Raw genomic sequence first — 25,726 nt, 5'->3', positions numbered from 1 at the left:
ATTTTTAATCGTTTCTCCCAGTGTCGTTAAATAAATAATATAAGGGACCTTTTCATAAATAGGCGAACGAAGTTTTTACATTACCTCAGAAACTACAATCGATTTTAGATTTTTTTTCATATTTCGCGGCCCATTCAGCGTAAAAATTTCAAGGTATGGTGGTTTTTAAGAAAATTTATTTCCCATAAGGTTATCAGGTCAGTTGTGTTGTTGGCGTTTGAAAATCAAAATTAACCGCGTGTAGCGTACAATGCCGGGGTGGAAAACACATGCAGCCCACACTTAGATACAAACGTACACACACGAAGTTAATATAGTGAAAAGGGGCCGAAATTAAGAAAAGTGCAAAAGAAAAGTGGAAGTGACAGACTGTGTGAGACTTTGAAGCGAGCGGTAAGCCAAAGTCGCCTATATAGCGCGCGGAGTATCTAGAAGTGCTACGCTCAATCGCTCCACGGTGAGACATTGTACATTGTTACATACTTTTTTTTGCGCTAATTCGACTCAACAACAATGAATGATAGCTGATGGTGACAGCCTCGGCGTCGACAACTCTCTACAGTCAGTCTAATAATGTAACTCAAGTTGATGTGTTCGTCGTACGAGCTGTAGTTGGAAAATTTGCAAAATTGGGAAAAGCAGATATTCATTTTGTGTTTTAAATTTTTTGTTTTCGGGGGGTATACGGAAATGGACAAAAGCACAAGAACAGCAAAGAACGCGTAGAGAATCCAACAAATACATCATAATGTCGAAAATAATCGATAAAACAGACAAATGTGAAAGCCGCTAAAAAGGTACTTTGCAACAAGAAGAATTTTTGCAAAAATAAAAGAGAATTAGAATATATAAAATTAAAAAAAAAAATAATGGAAAAATGGAAATGCGTATACACATACTTGTGCGCATACATAGGCAGTGTTACTAACGATGTGCTAATGCAGGCGGACCGTTAAAAGGAAAGCAAAAGTGCTCGTCGCTCGTAGTTCATATGAAAATTGTTTATACACACACACATACATAGTATGTATGTGCGGCTAGTTGTTTCTTTTTATCTATATACATATGTGTATGTGCTCTTTGTGCTGTGCAAGGAAGTCAAAAATCGTTACGCTTCCTTCAAGTCTACTGCTGTTAACAGGAAATCAAATTCTCAAACCGTTGTAGTTAAAAAAAAATAATGTAATGTCCTGCTGCTAAGCGTCTTGAAGTGTATTGTATTTGTACCAAAGTGACCTTTCACAGTTGGATACGAAGCAAAATCAGAGCCGTGCGTTTGTACACCCCCAGCCAGCCAGCCAGCCAGCCCAACAAGCAGCGAAGCAATTACATGAACGACACCAGCAGCAGCAGCAGCGGCAGTAGCAAAAGCGGCAGTGACAATAGCAGCAGCGTCCAAGGCAACAACATCAAGCACAACAACAACAACGACAAGAACATTTTAGTATATCCTGTAAAGGCACCGCTTACAAAAATATGAAAAAATCGATGCCAGACTCCGATACTTCAACAGTCACAGGCATAGTCACAGTCACAGTTACAGCTACAGGCATAGCGAGAGTCATAGCCAAAACAGCGCAGCAGCGGCAGTAAATTCAGCAGAGCAGCAACAATAACAACAACAACAACTACTCTGTACATTGCATTGCAGAATTAAATTCATTCATCTCGCAGCACTTTGATATATTTTCCCTGATTTTATTTGCTGTGCTGAGAAAAATTTCTGTTTCGGTGGGCATAAAAGGAAAAGGCAGAAATTATTGTTGCATACTTGCATGCATACATACACATTTAATATGTAGTATGTATGTATGTGGTTGTTGATTTTCCGGGTAAATATTATTTGTGTGCAAAGTGAAAAAAAATATATACCTATAATTTTTTTTATACATATTTATGATGCAACATGCAGAGAGTGAGCAGCAAATGAATTGATTAACTTAAATGAGATGGAAGTGAGAAAAAAATCTGAAGCAAACTCCATCAAAACAGCAAGGTTTTGTAAAAATTATGTACCCCCATACTTAAAATTTATATCTAAATATTTCTGTATGTAGATACATATGTATATATATGAATATATGAATGTATTCATATATGTACATATGTATGTACATATATACAGTGGTTCTAAAATGAAGTCGGGCAAGCATTCGAACATTACATTCTTAAAAAATTAGAAAAAATTATTTACTTCGATTTTTTTTGCATTATTCTTTCATTAAACTTTTTTCTTCTCATCGAACAACATTCAAAATAACACGGGCCGACAAAGTTAACCGAAAATATTTTCCCAAAACCCAGGGCCCTTACTCTGTAGTTCGAATCGAAAAAAGGTTCTATTCGAACGCCTAACTTTTTTATAGTACAAATCGTTCGAATTCGAACAAATTTACTATCGATTCGAACTACAGAGTAAGGGCCCAGAACTTTATCAAAGCTTTTCGACGTGCTCATATTTTAACCTAAAAGTGCAAAAAGCGCGATTCTGGCCTATATTTGAGGTTATATAGCGTCTTAAAGCTTAACAACCAAATTCATTAAAANCAATGAGAGTTTCTGCTGAAAAATCACTCAAAACATACTGCACATATTCGAAAAGATTGGATACAAAAGCAAAAATTTGCTAATTTCAAATGACCTCCACGATCCGCGGACATGAATCTCATTGAGAATTTGCGAAAACAACTAAAAGCACAGCTTACTAAGTATCCAAGTCCGTAAAATCGAGTACATGAGCTGTGAAAGCAAACTAAGGATATACCTCCAGAATTTTTACAGAGATACAAATAAGGTATGACAAATCGTATCCAGAAACTGAAACAAACAAAAGAGTACTGAACATTGTGTTGGTAGTTCTTTTTTTTCGTGAAAATTGTTAAAAAGTTCTTAAAAATATATGAGTGCAAAACTGTAACATATGCCTTAGTTTACATTTTTGTCTGCTGGTTTTATCATTGTTGTTGGATTGACTTCAAATCATTATGAGAGAGGGAGTAGGGATGTACCAACAAGAATATACAACAAAAGAATGAAAGTCGTTAGAACTTGGAAAGATAGCGNCGAATCGAAAAAAGGTTCTATTCGAACGCCTAACTTTTTTATAGTACAAATCGTTCGAATTCGAACAAATTTACTATCGATTCGAACTACAGAGTAAGGGCCCAGAACTTTATCAAAGCTTTTCGACGTGCTCATATTTTAACCTAAAAGTGCAAAAAGCGCGATTCTGGCCTATATTTGAGGTTATATAGCGTCTTAAAGCTTAACAACCAAATTCATTAAAAATAAAGAAAGCTGTAACTGCTTCATAAATAGAAAATTTTTATGAAAATGTCACTTCATAGAGCTCTTTAGATCTATTTTATTTTTTTATGAATAAGGCCGTAAGTCTTTTTCTTTCGAGTGTCGCACAGTGCTTCCCTTTGATATAAAATGTGGGCAAAAATTGAATTATGGACGTATTTAAATAAAAATTCTCTTAGTAAAATTGAGGACGCTCAATTCAAAAATGCAATTTGTTTTTGGATAACTTTCATACTTTCACTCTAAATGCAGTTTTAAGTTGACAATTAGGGTTCTTGTGGCATTAACATAGGTATGCACATATAGTTCGTTCTATTTTCAAAAGTGAGGTGTGAAATGATAGGGCTTGGCCTGTAGATGTGGAACAAAGTTTTTTTTTTTTTTTAAAGGGTTGCCACATGTTTAAAGTTTTATTAAAATTGTTTAATAAGTTAAATGAATTAAAAAGGGTTTGCTGTGCTGTGTTTACTTCTAAACGGCACGTTGAAGGGTGGCCACATGTTTAAAAAATCAAATTCACTTTAATTAAGAGAATAAGGTAAGGGAAATATGTATATCAATATGGGTATCAGACAAAAGAAAAAAATTTACTTATTTAGATCGAAATAAGTGAAGAGTAAACACATTCCTGTGTTACTTTTCTAAAGCTTTTCGGCTTTTAACCCCCAAAAGAAAGAGGATTAAGAACGCTTACAGCCGAAAATATTTTTGTGGAAGGTTGCCACCTGTTTGAAAGTTTTAATTTAATTTAATTGATAAGATAAATTAAATATTGCAATGCGGGCATCAAACTAAAGGGGTTTGGGAAAGGTTACTGTCAAAAATTATATTTGAGGAGGGATGCCACATGTTTGAAAATTTTTATTCAATCAAATTGATCAAATAAATGAAATATTACAATACAAGTATACAACATAAGAGGTTTCAGAAAGTTTACTGTCGAAAGTATTTTTGAAGCGGGTTGCCACCTATTTCAAAAATTTTATTTAGTTAAATCGGTAAGATAAGCTAAATATTACAATATGTGTGTAAAAAGATATTTGAAGAAAGTGCGCGATATGCAGACTCGAGTCATACGATTATAAATTAAATTTCCAGGATAAAGTCGATTTTTTACCTACTTCACAAATACCTTCGAAAACATATTAACTAACACCCACAATAATAAAAAATAAAGAATGCTTCATAATTTAGTTTGAAAGATGAAATTCTGTAGAATTAAAAAACAAATAATATTTTGGTTCATAAGGACGAATAGGTATTGAAAATTGCCTTTAACTATTTTTTTATCCTAAACTCAAAAGTTAGAAGGACGAAATTCGTTGTATATATTACACTGTGCGACAATTTTATGGCAATTAAAACCAGCCCAGACGTTGCTAATATTTTCTGAAAGTATACTTATATATCCAGTACTAAACCACTCGATGTATTTGATAAGGTTAGCTCCTATTTTTATTTTATGGCCTACTAATGTTTTCATGCCCCGGCCTAAGGCAATTTAAAATAAATGGAAACATTGCTAAAATAAATGTTTGAGTAAAATTAAAGTTAAGACATGTATAGTAAAACTTAATGGGAAATATTTTCATAGAACATTAACCCATTAGCTGCTGCCTGAAACGGTCATTTTACCCGTTCTTCAAGAAATCCCCCAAAAAGAAATTTGGAGTTAGAGGATTGGTATGTTGTAGAAAAATTTTACTAGGGGTCTTCTCAAGCAAAGACTATGTACATGTCGTCAACGTACGTAAAAGTCTCTAAAAATTAAATCTAAAAAATTGTACAGCGTTACTCAGAAAAAGTCATTCAGGTCTTTGAAAATTTTGTATACATATGGACATTAAACCATACCGGAAAAAGTTCGCCATATACCACCAAGTCTAAAGTTATTTTTGCAATGCAATTTCGAAAAAAAAACATTTTTTTAACCGAACTTTGGGTATGCATTTTTTTAAATTTTTCTTCATATCTTCGACATTTACAGCCGGATCTTAAACTATGATATATCGATGTTCTTGTCTCAAGGACAACATTCTTATTGACCTCAAGTTCTCCGTTCTAGTACTTACCCACCAGATCTCAGTTCCTACCAATCAACCTACCACGCTTACAAAAGCTCACCAAACAGCATTTAACTTTTGCTAAGAAAGTATTTTGATTATTCCAGTATAACTATTAAATAAAAATGTTTATTGTCGAATTTATGGATGGTAAAAAGGCGACCCCTAGGTTCGGTCAAAAAAAAAATTAAAAAATATTTCCAACTGCCTTGCAAAAATACTTTAAGGCTCCGGCAGCTAGAAAATCTTTTATGCGTTGCAGGGATACCTTTAACGGGCATTAGAGTAAGCATTGACGCAAACGGAAGAAATCGAACAACTCGGTACTTTTGACATGCGCCGATGCGGCGCAAGAACAATGTATGGAACGAATTCAGACCAACTGATTTTTGGCCAATCAAATTGAGCCGTTTTGTTTGCTGCAAAGTTTTCGTTGTGCCGCCTTGCCATTACCTGTGCGTCGCGTCAGTCAAAAACATCCCTGCGACGCAGAAAAGACTTTCTATCTGGCGAGGCGTTTAGACTCAGGGTGTACGGCAAACTTATTTTTGTTTGATTGTAAAGTGTTACGGTCTAATGTACATGTCAATACTGCATTAATGGTGTTTTATTTTATATACAATGTTTTCCAAGCAAGCATTTTTTTATGTTTTGTTTATAAAAATATGATTCATGCTTTAACGAAAACCATATAAATCAAAGTTACAAACTTTATATAGAACTTATAAAACTTTTACAAATTTTGAGCTTTTTAATAAGAATTTTTTGTGATATTTTTGGTTATGTAGCTTCAAGGCCTACGAAATTTTAGTAAAGCAAGTACAAGTTGTAAGCGTATAAAAAATCGCGTAGATTTTTAATATATTTTTTTTTTTGCTGATGGCTTTTGCGGAAAAATTTTTTAGTATGTAAATATTAAAAACAAAACACCAACCAGTTTTCACCGCCAGCGTAAGAGGCCTATTTCAAGTTATTATTGTTTCATCTAATTTAATACGGGTCTTCGTGATGAAATTATAAATTTGTATGGAAAACCAGTTTATTTATCATTTTATCACGTGTATCGGCAGTTTATCACTTTACATGAAGATGCCTATTGTAATTTCTCGAGTTTTTTATAAACTTATACAAGTTGTTATCTTTATGTTTTTATGAAAAAAATTAGTTTCATAAAATATTGGCTCCATATCTGTCCGACTTCTTTATTGAGCCACTGTATACATATGTAAATATGTACATGCCTGTTTACATGCATGCATACATACATATATTGATACATAGTGCACTGTGTAAGTACCAGTATGCCTACTCGGAGTATTTGTTACCTCTGTACGCTGCAAAGTACGAGTTTGAGTGTTTATGACAAACAGCTAACGTAGAGATTAGTAGCTGTATTGCCGGTGCAACTAATTATACACGAATATAAAGTGTGAAAATATGCTGTGAATACATTTGAATGTGTAATTGAGTAATGAAAGCAAAGAAAAAACATATAAAAAACAAGTATTTGACATAAAATACTAATTTAAGCAAACGATGTGACAAAAAATTAATGCACTGGGAATGTGAAAACATGCAGTGAATGCAATTGAATACTCAGTGGAATAATGAGAGCCAAAAAACAACAGACAAAAACTATAGCTACATATGTGATGTGATACTTACTTAAATGACGCATAAAAAAACTAATGATGGGAAAAATTTGTCAGTGTAAATATATTTACAAAAATATATGTATGTATAATATGTACATAAATTTATACAGTGTTAAAAAGCGAACCAGAATAACAACAAAAAATAATAATTTCACTTCGTCTTACTCAAAAATGTGTTCACTCTTCCTTTATCTCTCTCTTCCTTACGCAGAGTTTTAAAAAAATTATTATCCTACGCTTATTAAAAAAAAAAAAAAAACGAAACATAATTATAATAATGGCTACTTCATCCGATCTACTGCATCAGCCTGAATCTAATAACGATGCAGAGGAATCGATTAGCAATTGTGCAAATTCCAACAATCTACTTGCAGCGGAGTCGCATGCCGATGAAGAATCGATACAAGCAAATGTCGCAGATTCCGAAGTAGCAGCAACGTCACCTGGACTCGACGAAAACGAAGACGTTGACTCCAAAACGGATTTTAGTGCAACACCGTGGTATGACCAAAATCGAAAATATACAAAAAAGAAACAAAGAAAAACTTTCATAAAATCGAACACACACACACACACATACGCACACACTCAACGAAATGAAAAAGATGAATTTGTGCTAGCTTGCATAGACTTTGTTGCACAAGGAATTTATTACCCACTCCATTTCGCCCACATTCCGCTCCCATTTCTCCTCATACTGTTACCGTTATCTACTCCCTTGCTCGCTCTCCCTGACACATTTAGCTACCCTCTCATTTTTCGCTTTGCATTTGCTGCTATGTCGCTCATCATTTTCGTAGCGCAAACTAATTGAATTTGTTTCTGATTTAATTAATCAACAGTCACGAAAATACGAAGGAGCAGGAACAGGAACAGGCACAGGAGCAGCAGCAGCAGCTGCTAGAAGAGCAACAGCAATCATCAACTCCACCTTCGCCTTCCGCCGCAACACAGACGCAAGAGGCGCATAGCAATTTTTCACCAGATGAAATACCCGAACCTATTAAGGTGTTAGATGATATAATTTCTGAATTTGAAGATACATCAAAGCCAGCGAACGCAGGTGGTAACGGTGAAAATCAGTCCGAGGATGATGGTTACATGAGTCTCAGTCGAAAGAAGTGAGTGAATGAGTGAAAATGTAGGGAATGATTGAGTTTGACGTAATTATTATTATTTTTAATAGTGCAATTAATCGAAATTAACAAAGTGAAAAGTGCTTATACATAACTAGGACATGAAGTTTGTAAGCCAGAGCTTTTATTATTTATTTCTTTTATTATATCATAGACTTCCGAATAGTTACTACATATGTATCTTTTCAAACTTTTAACGTATTTCCCACATTTGTTGTTGTATAACTCTTCGACCCTTAAAGCACTCGAATTTTAGCTGAATTAGTTGCACACAATTGGCTATAACTCCAAAAAAGCTATTATTGTCGTAACTCATACGACGAGGCGCACTAAGTTATTCATTTTAAAATTCAATTCAACTAACTAATCAGCTGTGATGTAAGCTTAATATCTAGGAGGAAACAAGCAAAGCTTCAGTGGCTCTATACAGTTGCAGAGGGGGAATAGATAAGAGATGAGGCCCTTCTCATAAAGTTATTTCCTGCCTCTTTGTAACCCTAGTTAAGCCCATTATGTTTTATCGCGTCATCACGTGCTGGAGTGAGTACAACGAGCTGTCCTCATTGCAATCAGGGGGCACTTAAGCGGGGAGTGGCTCTTAACGTCAAACTTAATATAGCGCTTGGCGATATTAAATGTAAGGTAGCTGCAGCAAGGGCTGGAGTCAGACTTAGGGGGACTGGATGCCTGACTGACTCGGGATCTGAACAATCTAGTAATCTCGTGAGTTTCCATTTAATCTCTGATAACATGGATCACTGCTTGACTTTCCTGGCACCAGCTAGCTTTTTCACAAAGCACATCCCATCAGCGGTTGGAAAGGAGCAACCGATTGACCTTTACACGGATGAGTCGAAGCTTGACAGAAGCGACGGTGTAGGGTATTTTCAATGGAGCTCTCCAACAAACTTAAATTTAGGCTTCCAGATCACTGTAGTGTTTATCAGGATGTTGTTGTTGCTAATAAGGAAGCAGTCGATTGGCGGTAAGTGAGGTTAACATCTACTCAGACAGCCAGGCGTTAATCCCAGCCCCGGACTCACTTACGGTGAGCTCAAAGCTTGTCGATCGCATCGGAATAATCGGTCCCATTATGGTTGTTGTCGTCGACGTCGTTGTAATTTTTTTGTCAAAAAATAACCTTTATCGGTCCAACTCTGGCTCTGGGTGCGAGGAACACCATTTTTGACAAAAAAATTACAACGATATCGACGGCCACAACCATAATAGAGCCGATTACTTTTAGACTTGTATGGGGTGGCAGACTATAGTGATATCGGAGGAAATTGTGTGGCTGGTGAACTGGCCATGAGTGGCACCCTCGAGCCAATATCACCAAGAAAAGGCAGAGTGGGAGGCCCTCCACTACTTGTGAACTTCTCTTGGAAAGATGATCCGCGGCTGTATTGTCGGGCCATTGTCCTATCGGGGTCCAGGCAAAGAGATTAAATATCAAAACAATATTTCCGCTTAGATTACCCAGTTTTTTTTTCAATTCGGGCTTAGGCAGCGGGATTCGTACTTCTTAACTGGTCTGTAACAGCTCTCCGGGACTAACATCTGCCGCAGCGATTCTAGCTTTAACCTAACAGTCCCTGTTCGTAGTGCTATCACAAAGAACCACCGTTCACGGTCTAAGCAGTCCTTTGACAAAGGGACCAGCTTAACCTAACCGAACCTAACTAATAAAGTCAATATCTCTTAGAAATTGTTCCGTGACAATAAAACGGAACAGCTGCGAGCATCAAATCAAATCAGCCTTTAAACCCTGAACCACTGAACGCTCAGCACTGATATCGCAACATTTCGGGGAAGTTGGAAAAATTCACTATTAATGGAAACCCCATTCCCGATATTAACAAGACTCGATCGCTAAAACAACAGTCCTTTTTCTGAAAAAGACTCGAGCATGTACTTTCTTGGGAATTAGCAAACACCATCCGCTTAACCAGACCGACTATATACAAATATAGCCTTTTATAGACAGGCCACTCATCGAGAACTCCATCATCGGAGACCAACGCCACCTATTGTAGACAGAGAGCTCGAGTTGCTTCATGCGGCTGGCGATACTTTGACGCAATTCCATTGTGGATGTTGTACCAGGTTAAACAGGTCGGTCCAATTTGAATAAGATGCCCCGACGACTGGGCTTTTCCTGAGGATGCCATTAGATTAGACTGCAGACAATATCGACTGCTGAGTGGAAGATCGACATATCTCGGCAGCCAGTTCCAAAACGCCCTATTTCAAAAAAACTTTTCAAGAACGCCCTATTTCAGAATTTTATTGAAAAACACCCTATCTCAGAATTTGGTTGAAGGACGCCCTATCTCGGAATTCGGTTCAAAAATGCCCTATCTCACTTCAAAATATATTGAAAATGTGCTGATATGGGGCGTTTTTGACGGCAGCTGAGATAGAGCATTTTTGAAACGAATTCTGAATTAGGGCGTTATTGACAAGTTTTTTGAGATAGAGCGTTTTCGAACTGGCTGGCGAGATAGGTCGATCTTCCACTCAGCAGTCGATATGTAGTCGATTCACTGACAGAGTTTAGTAAACTGCTAAAACAAAAAACAAAAAACTGAAAGATTTTCGATCGATTTTCCTTTTATTTCTTAAGTAATTTTCTGCAGCGGAAAATTTCCAAATATTCAGATATACAGCGTGGCGACGAATAACTGTTACCCTGTTTTTTTTTAAGGAACAAAAGAGTCCTTATAGATTTTGCGAGAAAAGTATTTTATTGTTAATTTTCCACAGATTTTACTTTAGTTGTATTAGCTGGTTATTAAATTTTAATCACTATTTACATTTGCCAGCAGTTTAAACTTTGAGAGAAAAGTTCATTTGGCACGCAAGTCTTATTTAGGTGTATTTTTTCATAGGCTTTGTATAAAAAAATACAAAAAAGAGAAAAAACTGTATAAGGTTGGTCGAATGAATGGCCGTCCTAGTCACCAGTTCCGAGTCTATTCGATTTTTGAGTATGAGGCCTTATGTTGAACGAAAAGGGGAGTATAAAGGACCCAAAATGGGGAACATTTTTTCTCTCAAAGTTTACACTGCTGGCAAAAGTAAATAAGGATTAAAATTTAAAAACTAATTAATACAGCTAAAGTAAAATCTGTGGAACAATAAAATACTTTTTTCGCAAAATCTATAAAGGACCTTTTTATTTCTCAAAAAAAACTGGATAACAGTTATTCGTCGCCACGCTGTAAATTTAAATTAAAATGAATAAAAATGTTCGGGTTCCATTTTCATTAAAATAAATATTTAGACCTTTTAGATTCTGGTATATAAAAAAGCTAGATGAAACCCCAGCTTATTCGGTTGCGAAAATCCGGTTTACTCGGAATTCGAAAAATCAAGTTTTTGGAACACTTCTCCTCCTAAAAATATTAAAAAAAAATGGTTGAAACTGGTTTTGAAAAACCGAGTCAATCACCCTGCTGCGAATTCTCCAACAATGCGCCAGCTCATTGAGAATACTTAGGGACGTCAGTGGTAAAAATACATCGATGTTTTCCTCGCATCGATGCATCGAAACTTACATCGATATTCGTTGATGCATCGGAGGGCGTACATCGATACGCATAGAGTGTTTCTCCACTATGGAAATAAAGCAAAACCAATACTACGCAATTTCGACTGATATGTTCTGCTTTACCCGAGTCCGGTCGATATGTTGTTGTAATAGCGTATTTTCGTCAAACAGTCTGTTTATTGGAGGTACGCTGAGGTAACGATTTTTATAGAACCTCCCCTGGGATTACTGAACAAAAAAAAAATCTTTGAACCACAGGCAGGCTATGTATTATCCTCTATGAGAAACCGTCTGATATAATACATATGAGCAATCCTTTCTCTCGGTAGAAAGAGAACGCCATAGCATTCTTCTTGAATTTATTTCAATCACTGGAGTTCCAGAAACAAGTACAATAAAAAAATAAATGAAATATTTGAACAATTTTAGTTTTAAAACGTTTATTGCCGCAAAAAAATACCGAAATTACTAATTTTATCATTTTCACTCGAAAATATCATAATTGTTTTTTTTTTAATAACTTTGGGAAGTTTTCTAATAGACTGTTCATATTAGAGGCATAAAATATTGCCTATCTGTGATGTTTCAAGAAGGTGCCCCATAAAAAAAAATGGCGGCATGCAGAACATCTGTAGCAGCTATTTTGTAATTTTTGAAATTTAACGCTTTTGTTATTTTAAAATTTTAAGATACCTTAAAATGTCAACATTAAACAGTGAAAATGTTCTTCTTGTCACAACGAACAAATCTATAGTAATAAAACTAGTGTGCCACCAAATGAAAAAAATACATTGATTATAACAGGGTTGTTGCGAATATTCGCATTCGCAACCGCGGAGCTTCCGCATCAATTTTAACATTCGCATTCGCAAAAATCAATGCGGATCTTTTGCGAATGCGAATATTGAAGGGACCGAAAATTACAGTTATTTTTTACGAGTTAAACTTGGCCAAGTATTTTTTATTCCGAAATAAAAGTACTTCCCGGATAATAAACAAATCGCTTATCCAAATTAAGCAAGTTTGGTATCCAATGAAAGAGGACTTGAATAGCTTTAAAACTGAAATGTCTAAAAGAGGAAAGCAATAAAAAATGTTAACTAATTACCATAGAACAAACATTGGGTCAGTTATGTATTTAGATGAATTTCTTTATTATTAAGTTATAAAAATATATAAATAGAGGTAGTAACCGTCATTCGTTATTTCTGTTTAAAAGCTATTTCAGTCCTCTTTCATATGATATCAAATTTGTTTAGTTTGAATAAGCGGTTTTTTTATTATCCGGATAGGACGTTTATTTCGGAATAAAAAATGTTGGGCCAAATTTAACTCGGGAAAAATAACTGTTATTTTCGGTCCTTGGAATATTGTGCAAGTGCACAGACGTACATGTAACCAGTCACAGAAGAAAGCATTAAAAATGAGTTATAAAAACTAAAATCGAAAAACGCTGATGACGTGACAAATTCCGAAACAACCAAAAGAATGAGAATGAAGAATTCTTTCAAAAAAAAAATAAAACAATTTTTAAACAACGATTGTGCCATGATGCTAGATTATGAAGATGAAAGTCAAGAGGATACATCCGACATTTGCAGCCCCGATGAAATTCTCAAAAAGTAATTATTGCACCGCAATAAAAATAAACAAATATAACTGAAAGTCCTCTCAACTGGTGCGTTGTTAATCGAAAAGAATTTACAATTTCGCCAAGTTTCAAGTTTTTCAAGTTTGTCGCCTCGAGCGTGTTGTTATATAGTGGCACAAGTTTGATTTACGGCCTTTCAAAAAGTTTTTATTAAGTACAATGTACCAATTTTTAAATTCAAGTACTAAAAAAACATTCTGCCTTATCCTGGGTTTCACCCGAAAAAATTTCACCCGAAAATTTTACATCCGCCCATAGTAAATACATGAAAACCAAAAGTGAAAAGTGCACCGGTTGGGGCAAAATGAAACCCATGATAAGCCTGATTCAGTCTTATCATGAGTTTAATTTTCGCCGAACCGGTTCACTTTTCACTTTTGGTTTTCATGTACATATTTAGTATGGGCGGATAAGGCAGACTATTAAAAATTATTAACCTTTCCATTTTTTATTTACCCAAATCACCTAATTTACACACCTAAATTATTTCTTAAAAATACATGACATGCACATTCGCATCCGCATCCGCGGATGTTAGCTTTAAAACATCCGCATCCGCATTCGCATTCGCATCCGCGGATGTCTAAAATTCCACATTCGCAACATCCCTAGATTATAAGATGACGATGATTTGCGAAACAAAAATGCCAATTTAAAAATTTTTATTGGCACACTTGAAATTCATTCTGAAATTGTTATACATAAACGTGAAGAAATTAATATATGTTTTGTATATGTATATTCGTGAATAGTACTGTAGAAAAATATTCAACCAATATTTAATTATTATTAAATAATAGGACGTGCGAATAAACTTGTTAGATGACTGTGTATGGTGCTACGGAGCGTATACGTTACATACACAACTACGGGTATATGGGTAGGAGTGGTTATTTTTATTTTTTTTAGTATATCTTTTTTAAGTTTTCATTTAAATACAATTTCGTTAAGGAATCTTGCTCTTTATGCAAAAATTAAGATATTGCATTGTCTAAGATATGTGTGCCACCACACGTTTTTGTCGAAAAATGTAACAACTCGTGAGATATGGTAACTTTGACTTCTGGAACTCTCAGTATACTGTTTATGGGCTTATTCTGAACCTTTTTATTTATTTATTTATTTTATTTTTTATGCTTTAGATTCAGGGGTGTACGGCGAACTTTTTCGTTTACTTGTAAGGTGGTACAGTCTAATGTACACAAGTTAATTTAGTAAATAACTATGTGAAATGGTTTTTTATTGCTTCTCTTTCCAAGCATGCACAAGCAAGATTTCGAAAATGTCTCACAGAGCAGTATTAGCAGCAATGCGCCACCAACTATCACGCCAACTAAAGAGTTTCACGAATTTAACAATACCACAGATGTTACCTGTCCAAGCTTGGAAACACCTGTCGATCAAAATATTATACAATCTACTTTGGTACGTAAATACGAACATACAAAGTCCGGTGCATAGGTGCAACATTTTTTTTTAAGCAAAAAAAATATGTCTTTAATGCAGCCAAAGGCGCGTCCAGCTTCTGCACTGACGAGCAACAACTATTCTAGTCTTCCATGTTGCGGTGCGCGCTCCACATCATTGGATGGCAAAACGACGCGTGGCGTTAGCTGTAATGGTGAACGCAACAAGTTGGGCATCGATATAAGCGCGGTACATAATGCGGTATTACGTGGCGGATTGGCAAAATTACCAGGTAACAAAGGGACAATTAATTTGTCTTAAATTTTTTTTAAATACCCCACACCTTCCACTCTAGAGCCAATTTTAAATGAGCATCCCGTTACTATATACCCCGGCCGTTATTCACCACCAACCGAGAACAAGCGGAACCCTAATCGTCCAACGCGCATATTATCCTCTGTAGAGAAACACAAAGAAGTTTGCCACATACTTAATCCCTTGTCATCGATTTCCTCGTCATCCTCCTCGTCAAGTTCGAATTGTATGGGCCTGATGGATGGCGGTAAAGTGACGGAAATGCCGCATAATATTATGAAAAAGCCATATATACGTAAGGACAAAGTTACAAATGAATTTAGTTTAGTAAGTGAAGATGAATTCTCGGACGATTCGATTGAGGAGCAATCATTATCGCCAATTACATCACACTCCTCACCGCATAAACAAAGTGGCATTGCGTGGGAGATACATTTTAAGAGCAGTAAAAAGAAGTTGAAAAATTCATCGAAGAAAAAGCCACCACGTAAACATGTAATTTCAAGCAAAAGACCTTCTTCTTAAATGAATAACACTTTCACACACCACTTTTCGATCTCTTCCAGGCCGCCGATTGTATTGTCAAAACGGAAAATGGTGGCTATCCTCTACCCATAGTGACTAGTGACTCTTATTATTCCAAAGATATTGAACGCGCTCATCGGCGAGAACCGATTGTCATAGATGCCTTGGATGGAGCAGATCAATGTTCAGCAGCCTCAGCGGATATTTTAAATCACTGCATGTACCGTCATACAAATATGTTGGGCAAAGGTACATTCATAATACGGCGGACCGCAAAGAAACTACCAACAACAATGGATATATTCCGCAATGAAAGCGCAGAATTAGATAATATGCACGCATGCGATCAAAGTGACTATGAAGAGTTTTCCTCAATGGAAGGTCATGAGAACTGTAAGCCGAGCGACACATTGAGTTCTAGCTCTAGACTTAGTATGGAATTGGTAGCACCACTGGGACCACCATTGCCATCGCCGAGGTAAATAAGTTGCTTATTAACAAAGAACTGATTTATCTTACATTTTGAAAACAATTTTAAATAATTTGTAGAGATCGACTTTCTTTAAATCTTGAACCACAATTACCAAATATTTTTACCAAAGAAATATTGGCTGTGCACAAAGGAGATCGCTCATCTTCCGAAGGTTGACGCAACTTCTGAATTTTAAATGAGTTGGGTTAAATGAAATTTATTTATATTTTACAGAGCTTTTGGCACCTATTAAAAAGACATCGCTTAAAAGAGAAACTAAAAGACGCAGCACCGATTCTATTAATACGAAGTCTTCCAGCTACGAAGAAGCCGACGATAATGAACCTAACGAAAGTGCTATTTTGTTTTCGAACAAAAATAGTTTCGACGCTTGCAATATGTACGCTTATAAAAACGATGCCGCAAGCTGTTTGAAAGGGCAAGAATTTGCAGGTGAGAGAGGAGGAATATTTTAAGCCGGTAAGAGCATTTTAAACAGGGAATGTTGGTAATATTGGGTGTGACATTGGACCTAAGTCCTACTGAGTGGCAGGATACGACCGTTTACCAATAGTAGTAGCGACTGTTTAGAGCAGCCAGTTCGTTATAGAGTTCATCTAGTGATGTGCTCATCAAAAGTAGGTTGTCAACGGGTAGTAGCGGCGGCGGTTATCATCGTATGGCACATATCGTGTGGCATTTTGTGGCATTTTAACCTGATGTCAGGTCTAACACACTGATACAGGCAGCTCCACAGACACCGCGCTGTGTGCCCTGAATACGGAAATACAAAGTTACTTTGAATGTATAGAGGCAGTGCCGTTTGCCCTCTTTGCCATCGAGGAGGCTTTCGACAACACATCTAATGTGGGCGTCGATCGATCGGGCACTCGAGAAACGCTATGTGCAGCCTACCATTCGCAAATGGAATCGGTGACAGCGTAGTACAACTTCAAATAATAAAAGGTTGCCCGTAGGAAGGGTTGTTGTCTCCTCTCCTGGGTAGTCTAGTTGTGAGCGAACTCGAACATATACTCACTGACAATGGCGTCCGCTGTCAAGCGAATGCGGATGATTTTATTGATTATTGCTAGAGGGGTGCTCGCAAGTACTCTCTGCGACATCGCTCAAAGAGGACTTAATTAGCAAAAATTTGTGATGTGGGTCTTAATATTAATCCCTCTAAGATAGCTGTTGTTCCTTTCACCAGAAAAAGAAGGAGGAACTTAGCCTTTGATGGGGTCGCGGTAAATGTGGCACTTATCTGGGACTCCAAATTCCTGTGGAGGACTCATGTTCAATCCTGGTGATGCATCCTAAGGATCTTAAGATGCATAGGTATACCACGATAGTATGACCAATAGCAAACTGTTGAGCAGTGCTTTGGGTATCCAGGACTACTATGGCAACGGTAAGGCAGTCCCTAACAAATATTCAACGTCTGACATGTGTTTGCTTCAGCGGGAGCTATACGCACATGTCCGACGGCACCGCTGGAGGTAATTCTTGAACTCCAGCCATTACATCTTACAAAGACAAGATAGGCTCCTAACTTATATTAGTTCTGTTCCCCAGAAACGATATGCATATATTAGTAGTTTTCTAAAGAAGCTTTAAGGTTGATATATACAGCAGACGACCTGACATACAGATGGCACTAAGGCCCATGGGGCTACTGGAACAGGCGGAGCTTATGGGTCTGTCATTCTTCGAGGTCAAATACTCATTGATTCTGGTGTCTATAGAGAAGCTTAACGCCCTTGCTGAGAACAATGCTAACCAACTGCCGATCAGTTAGCCAAAATGGCTGCTACCTCGACCCCGATAGAACGTTGAGCGCTAAGAAAGGTAAATACCAAACTAAGGGAATTACATTGGCTAATACCTATGGGTCCTCGTCGAGCTAAGAGCTTACTAGCTGGTATATATAAAGACTAATCATAAACCTCTACAATAAGAAGACAGAGGTGCATAGGACACCGAAGACCAAGAGAAGATCACATACACTTTCTTCCCCCGTGATCTATTCTGAAATGGGTAATCTTCAGGGCTACATATATGCAGTGTTTTGATGAGATAAGGGCTGAATCATAGAAATATTGGGAAAATTGAGCAAATGTAGCGCCTGGTCTTATGAAATAACTCGAGCTTTTCGTAACTTTGAGTTTCAAGAGCTGCCTTTTTGATTTTTTCAAAATACAACCCCAAAAAAAAATTTTTACTGAGCGCAGCGCTAACCGAAACCATAAGGTATATCTTAAAGTATCCGACAGTTTAAGAAGGCTGTGATATGGACAACTGCGTTATTCGAGGGCCGAAAATGGTCTCCATTTCATTAACTGACGTCCAATGATCCGAATGGAATTGTTCAGAAATTCCTGACTGTAAAAATTTCAGACCAAACCCACAAACTGATGGACAGAAATTGGATTGGAAGTAGGCAATAGTAGATTCAAATAATGAAGGGATTAAGTTTGTTAATTGCTGATATTACTTGCTTGTGGAGGTCTCCATTTCGAAAAGATCGGCTTATGAATTACTTACCATTCGAATATAATTTGGTCATCTTCAACATTTCGCAGATTTGCGCTCGTCCACAACAACGACTCCACATACCGATCTCGCACCAACACTTGAGGAGGAGGAGGAGCAATATAGTGATTTTAGCTATAGTGGTGCACCTGTTAAGCAACATGAAAAAATCGATAGCGATATAAACGCGCTACTGCGCGGAGATATCGCTGCGGTACGTATCGTTGAAGGCGGTGCGCATCCTAAACGTCCACTCGAATTTCGTCCCGGTGTGCATAAGTCGGAGAGTGCAAAGGAGATGTTATTGTCTCAAAGTGCATTCGGTCCATTGCCGCCATCGCCACCTTCATCCAATCCAGACTTATTTGTGAGTATAATTATTGAGTGTTTTATATTACATAGAACATCCGCCATAATTTGCATTTCCCCCCTTATTACTAGGACTACGATGCTCTACCACTGCCACCATCTCCGAAGGATGCACTTCTAGTTAGCGAGAGTAATCGCAGTCTTGTGAAAAGCTATAAAAAGACGACAGCTGCTGAAATTCATACGCCTTCCTCATTGGGCGATGAACGTCGGAATCGTGACAATATGAACGCTTTGCGTTATCTAAGCAACGATTTGCCGCCACCGCCACCACTACCACCGCCCGCATTTGAGAATATGGCACCGATTGTGCCACCACATCGTGGACATTCGGTGAATACGATGAAATCTTGGTCCATCGATTCACATTATAAGAAGAAATCACCGAAAATGTTAGGTTATGGTAGTGGCATTACAACGCCAACGGGCTCCCAATACGATGGTTCGTACTCAACGAAACGTTACGTTAACTATGGCACCAAACGGAGCCTGAAGCAATCGCCACGCGAAGAATTGCGTTTGCAAACTTCATGCAGTCTGCCGGAGACACCAATTTTTGCACGAGGGTAAGTGAAGGGAACGGAGTAGACGATATTGAACATATACATATGTAAATTTATTTCGTCCTTATCTTAACAGAAGCTGTGACATACCACGCACACCCTTTAGACGGCAACCCGAAAGTAGCATAAGTGGTTCCCGCACAGCACCACGCTCCAGCACATCGCACAGTATTAATATGGGTAATACAATGGGTGGCATTTCGGGTGGTAAGTGTTGGTTATTTAAACATTAGTGAGAGATTTTCTAACTTCAGCCTCCTCCAGGTGGTAACACATTCGGTGCTGGCATGTGCCGCCAACGTTCCATGAATCATGCGCTTGCCTCCAATGAGATGCTGCGCTTGGCCGGTGCACCAGCACGTGGCTGGTATCCAAAACAACGTACTATGCGTCCAGCATCGACTGAGAATATTGATCGCTTGAGTTCATCGCGTGTCTGGGATAGTGCAGCTGGTATGTCTGGTACCGGACACTCAAGGAAACCATTGACGCTGCCACCCAACTTAACGCCATCATTTTTGAATAAGTCACCACGAGAAGCTTTACGACGCGTTACTAGTCTCTTGATAGCGAAAAAGAGTAAGTATACGAGTCATAATTAGAAATCAGGATAATTAGAATGAAGGACTTTTGCAATCAAAGCTTTGCTCCAAAGCCTTAAGAGCTTTCTGGCCTAAATGTATGCTTTAATATTGACACTGAATAGTAGAGTAATAAGTAGAGATTTAAGCATAAGATTTAGATTAAGGGTAGTACAACGATGAAGGTAAAATAAATATGTAGATGAAGCAAAGGATAACGGCAAAAAAATAAAAATAAAGATTTGTAGATTAAATTAGATTCGATTTAGAGGAGGGAGCAGACCACCTAATTACCGCGATCGAAACTATCTATTGTAATAAACCTCTATTCAATTGCATGTATCCTTTGATCCACGTATTGCTAAGAAAGCTCGTGTGGTCCTTTGGGTGAATGCCATTTAGGTCGTGTGCTTCTGGGTACCGTCATCCTACGAAGTGAAGGCTGGTCCTGCTGAGAGCTTCACAGTGACACATATTGCGCTGTTTCCTGTTCTTCTTTGCAAAACCTACACCGGTCAGAGTTAACAATTCCTAAGTTTGACAAGTGTTTCATTACCTTACAGTGGCCAGCAAGAAAGCCTGTAACAATTCTTACTTCATGCCTACTGAGGCAAAGGAGTTCTTCGGTTCTACTTGTTGATATATACGAAATAAAGGACTTGGCCTGTCTATTACCTTCCGTATTTGTCCAGTAATGTTGCGCTTCGCTCTTTATCTAGATATAGTAATTTCGCTCTCCATGGGAGACCATTAGAGGATCCTGGGCCTATGAATCCCTGTGTAGCCCCTTTTCTGGCGAGAATATCTGCCAATGACTCCACTGTGTCCCGGTACCCACATAAATACCTTACTAAATACCCAGCTTTGAGGTGACCTTGTACGCTTAAAGAGCGAGCAGTGCCGTTCTGCTGCCTGAGTGTATGTAAATGTGTTTTTTGGTTACTCCACTTTCTACATACTGCCTCCGACATAACTCAATGGCATGAACCTTGCCTCAAAGACAAAGTTGCCTTACCCTATGCTGGTGAAAAGGAGCCGTCTGGGTTGTATGCCGAAAACTCCTACTTCGACGCCGTGGTCTTGGAGCCGTCAGTAAACCAGATGTGGCTGTCCTTCCGGGGTTTAGGTCGCTCGTTATCCCAGTTGCCCCTATCGGGGAAAACTACCCCGAAAATTTTTGGAAGTTAAATTTCGGAAGGCACAGGTCTACAAAGCTTATGTGCAGCCCGTCTTCTTGTTTTATAACCCTGAGGGTGGAAGGGTGTATACACTTCTTGTCCTCTACATTGTCCCCTGAGATGCTGCAAACAGTAGATCCTTTTTCTTGATTACAATGTATAGGGGAGGCAGGTCAAGAAGTACCTCGACAGCCGCAGTTGGTATTGTTCTCATCGCGCCAGTGATGCCCACGCAGGCCAGTCGTTGTGGACTTCACTTCTGCCATCTTCCACCAAACGGGTGCAGCATAAGTAAGAATGTTTTTGGAGATGGCATCATACATCCACCTGGCCAGCTTAGGTCTGATGCCACAGTCCCCAACCCTAGCCTAATTTTTTTTTATACAATACCTCAAGGTATTTTTTTTTTAATATGAATTTTTGAACTTAAAAAAAATATTGCAAACTCCAAATTCAAATCAAATTCAAAAACGTTCAACGTAACTTATGTATTTAAAAAATTTTTTAGTATTAACTTTTAAACGAGACCAGAACCATTTTTGTAACTATAATAGTTTTTGGGATACTCAAAAAATAAACTTTTAATGTTTACGACATACAAAAATACGACACTTACGACACCGTTGGAATCCCCCATATGGCAATATAATAATAATATACATACATATCGTTGCCTTAATATAGAAAGGCCCTATCTCACATCGTCGCTGAAATGCACAAAGCCGTAACTAACTAAAATCTTTTATTGCATAAAACGATTTGGGGCCACATAATTCGATCAAATGCATCAAATTCAATTAAAACGTAAATTATCGATTTTTAGTTAGTTACGACTTTTTGTAAATCAGCGACGATGTCAGATAGGGCCTTTCTATATTAAGGCAACGATATGTAAGTATGTTAAAGAAATAAACTGTGCTTCAAAAGTTTTAAACCAGAAATTAAGATAGCAGTATTATTGATTGAAAGTTGAAAAATGAAATTATAGTATAACCATTATAATGACTTGATCTTCTATTTTATTAATTTTAGTCTTCATTTTTTAGTAATTCTATAGAAATTTTTTATTTTTTTTTTAATTTCATTTCAGAAAATACTAAAGAGCGCAAGGGCAAGCCATATTCGGATACCACACTTGATGGAAATTTGACTTTCGATCAAGACACTCGTGAGTATTTACTATACTCTAATATGCCGAAATATTTATCTAAATGTGTATATTTATTAAAATAGCACTCCCGCCGCCCAAAGATAGTTCGCGGAATTTCAACAATACGTCACAGAAGCCTCAGAAGAAAAAAGGCCTTTTTAAAAGCTTATGGAAGAAAACAAAACACTTTTCGTTAGATCAATAAGTAACAATAACAGTACACAAATAAACCGTAACAATACAGAATTTTTACACATTTAGCACACAAAATCCTCCTACCCATCCATCCAAAGAGCCACACAATCAACCACATAACTACACAGTCACACGTACATACATACTCACATTCAAACATAACCATATTTATGTAAGAGAGTTGCACATTACCGATTATCATCTACATACATATTTATTATCGTTATATACTCACAGTTAGCATAGGTAAGTTATAGCCGTTGATATGATGCTCATAATTAGGTACTATATACATACATACAGACGGACAGACAGACAGACATGCATACTTTAAAGTTTAAACAGAAAGCATTATTAAATGCTATACCAGGCAAATTTTTACATAACATAAATATACATACACACTTAAATACACGCATACATACAGACATAAGTATTATTGCCGGAATAAAAGCATCAATACATAAAATTATGAGTACATCAAATGAAAATGAAAGTAATTAAAATAATAATATGAACACAGAGTATAGAAATGCACAAAGCCGCAAAACTAAAGACTGAATTTAAAAAAGGAACAAAAATTAATTATTGATAAATCAAATATAAGACACAACTCAGTTCAGCTTCACATAACTAAAACTGAAAACAAACAAAAAAAAAATATTACATATAAAACAATATCTTCTCATTTTTTAAGAGTTAACGAAAATAAAAATAAATACAAAATGTTCAGACTTGCACGAATCTAATAAAAACTAATAAAACTTTCGTCAAACAACTTTGGTACCAGCAACTATGTACGTAGAACTTACAGCCAAAATTTCGAGACTTACTTGTGTAAATTGACTGTAACTAATTAGAATTTAGCCATACATTGAAGAAGAAGAAGAATAAGAAGAACAGGAACAAAAGCCAGCAAACATTAGAGGCAAAACTGCCTAGTCATAAAATGAAGATTTTTTTTTTTTAGAATAATGTACTTATTTTCTACACTCTTCCAACCTACATTGTAGTGACAACAACTACACTAGAAATACATACTTACATACTTACGAACGCGTGTTGGGTTATATTTACTATTTAGTGAACGAATACTTTTAGCATTTGAATGCATGTTTTCGTATAGTCTTTACTTTAGTTTTTTAAGTACATATACGAAAGTATTTTGAGAAAAAAAAAAGAAAGTATATTTTGAAAAAGGTCAATCCTCTTTTAAGCAATATTTGGCTATCTTTCATATTGTATGTACTATGAGACCGATAAAATACAAGTATGTAATATCCTTCATTTATTTAAAGTATACCTATGTATGTATTATTAGACATTTTTATAAAGCAAATAAAGTTAGCAAGAAAACAAAAGCAGTTAGTAGGAAAGCACCAAATTGTAATATCACTCAAATTAACTTATTTTTATGAACGTTAGATGTTCTTCTACAACTTAATACTGAGAAAACTTAGGTCATGTTTACAGCTATCAACGAATGGAAATAAGGAAGATCTGCAATGCCTGCAAGTAGTTTGTCAGGCACTTAAAAGAAATATGTACATATGTACATACATATACTCTAATCATTCAAGCTCATTTGGAGAATGACGAGGATTTTATAAAGTACTTATGATGATTACAGGTAAAGCAAAAAAACTATAAAAATCGTCCACAAATAAAGAAATCGTCATCTGATTGTCCATTTCGCGTACAGATGGGAGCAACTGATTTTAAAAAAATTTTAAGCAGAGTCCAATAATAACTGTTTGATTTGATTTTTGGAGATTGAAAAAGTTGACCATAGATCGAAGAATATTTTTATGTTCTTAATTAAGAGTTATTGGTTGCGTTCGCCACATACAATTTTTTAATAGTTTTCCTAGTCTTTACAGGTTGGCGTTCGATAATGACTAAAAATTATCTATCACTCAAAAATTGAGAGAGCAAACGTTCATTTCGCGCTGGAAAAACTTAAGTCATCTAAAATTATCCAACACGAAAACAGCGGTCGAAAATCCAGCAAAAGTTACTCAAAATATCAGAGAAAGAAAAAATTCCCTCTCAAGTTGAGAAACTTGCAATTTTCTGTACGAATGTAAATTTGCAGGAATTTGCAAGTTGCCTTGCCAGCTGGTGTCCACGGTTGCATTTCAAACATAATCAATTTTTATAAAATTTTTTAAATTCTCTTAGATGTACAAAAAACGGGGGTGATCAGAAATATAGGCCAGCTCTCTTCTAAATTCATCCACTAGTTGAGGTCTAACAGAGGTTTCGGCATAGAAAACGCTTGCATATTTAGTCTGGTTGGCGAAAAAATAACTTTAGGTTATAGTGCTCAACTAAAATCTCTGCGCTAACCGCGCATTCCATCCTTGATCCATCAGTAAAAACATTTAAGCCATGCAAGAACTGGACCTTTTCTAGAGCCCGGTCAATGCGGCTTGGGAATTTCGTGCAGGGCTTGTGGTGAACCCAGGTCTTCGACAGGATGCAGACAGTGGGCATCGCTTTAATTTCAGGCGGTAATTCGTTTAGGCCGGAACTGTGCTCGAACGGTCGTTTCTCCCATAGCCCAAAGGCACGCAGTCTGATGGCGCTGTTAGCAGCTGAGTTTTATATAAAGATATCTATCGGTAATAAATCAAGGACGTTGAAAATATTCTTTCGGCCAGGATACCATTGCACCTGTTACGCCAATGGCTGGTGACCTCTGGATTCTAATTAGCTGTTTAGCTACGTAATCCTTAGTAAGGGCTGGCCACCAAACCAACGCTCCATGAGATAGTAAGGCTTGGACTATAGCTGTGTACATCCAGTGCACAATGGCTGCCAGTTAAGTTTGCGATTCGGAATAATGGTCTTATTATGGCAACTTAACGTAACTTGCGGCTCTCTCTTAAAAATTCTGTTAAATGGGTGTTGCTTATAATTGAACAGCCGAAACTTAACGTAACTTAATGCCACGTCGAAATCTGTTTCATTTTGATTCTCTAAGTTCTACGTTCAGTTAAGTTAAGTTGCCATAATCAGGCTTTAAATCCAAGGTAATTCATTTTTTTTACCAGATCCAGTTCTGTTCCTTGG

General features: G+C 36.9%; 2 protein-coding genes across 5 annotated transcripts in view; one reads left to right on the top strand and one right to left on the bottom strand.

Moving 5' to 3' along the window:
• Positions 1–24,687, top strand: LOC108364636 (uncharacterized). Of its 4 annotated transcripts, none has more exons than XM_017618416.1 (15): positions 1–457; positions 7,236–7,525; positions 7,867–8,145; positions 14,624–14,789; positions 14,871–15,063; positions 15,127–15,581; positions 15,653–16,089; positions 16,161–16,255; positions 16,318–16,536; positions 18,666–18,982; positions 19,057–19,550; positions 19,624–19,754; positions 19,812–20,126; positions 22,397–22,474; positions 22,540–24,687. In XM_017618416.1, exons 2-15 carry the CDS (start codon positions 7,302–7,304, stop codon positions 22,659–22,661), a joined length of 3,525 nt encoding a protein of 1,174 aa, XP_017473905.1. In that variant the 5' UTR covers positions 1–457; positions 7,236–7,301; the 3' UTR covers positions 22,662–24,687. The 4 variants fall into 4 exon arrangements, with proteins under 4 accessions (XP_017473905.1, XP_017473898.1, XP_017473882.1 ...); XM_017618409.1 differs by having other exon boundaries at positions 1–797; XM_017618393.1 differs by having other exon boundaries at positions 1–1,832.
• Cul2 (cullin 2) overlaps positions 1–25,726 on the bottom strand; it is a 35,199-nt gene that overhangs the window by 2,928 nt on the left and 6,545 nt on the right. The window lies entirely within an intron of this gene.

This window comes from Rhagoletis zephyria, unplaced genomic scaffold, assembly GCF_001687245.7.
Source record: "Rhagoletis zephyria isolate East Lansing unplaced genomic scaffold, Rhagoletis_zephyria_1.1 Rzeph_scaffold_00033, whole genome shotgun sequence".
In the NCBI taxonomy this organism is placed as follows: Eukaryota; Metazoa; Arthropoda; class Insecta; order Diptera; family Tephritidae; genus Rhagoletis; species Rhagoletis zephyria.
The sequence above is the reverse complement of the archived record's forward strand: the minus strand, read 5'-3'. Positions and strand labels throughout refer to the sequence as shown.

Bases quoted from the DNA above. Each gene is read 5' to 3' on its own strand.
- LOC108364636 (XM_017618393.1), top strand. From the start codon at position 1,812: ATGTGGTTGTTGATTTTCCGG. The intron at 19,551-19,623 runs GTAAGTGAAGGG...TTATCTTAACAG, and splicing joins ACACCAATTTTTGCACGAGG to AAGCTGTGACATACCACGCA. The intron at 19,755-19,811 runs GTAAGTGTTGGT...AGCCTCCTCCAG, and splicing joins AATGGGTGGCATTTCGGGTG to GTGGTAACACATTCGGTGCT.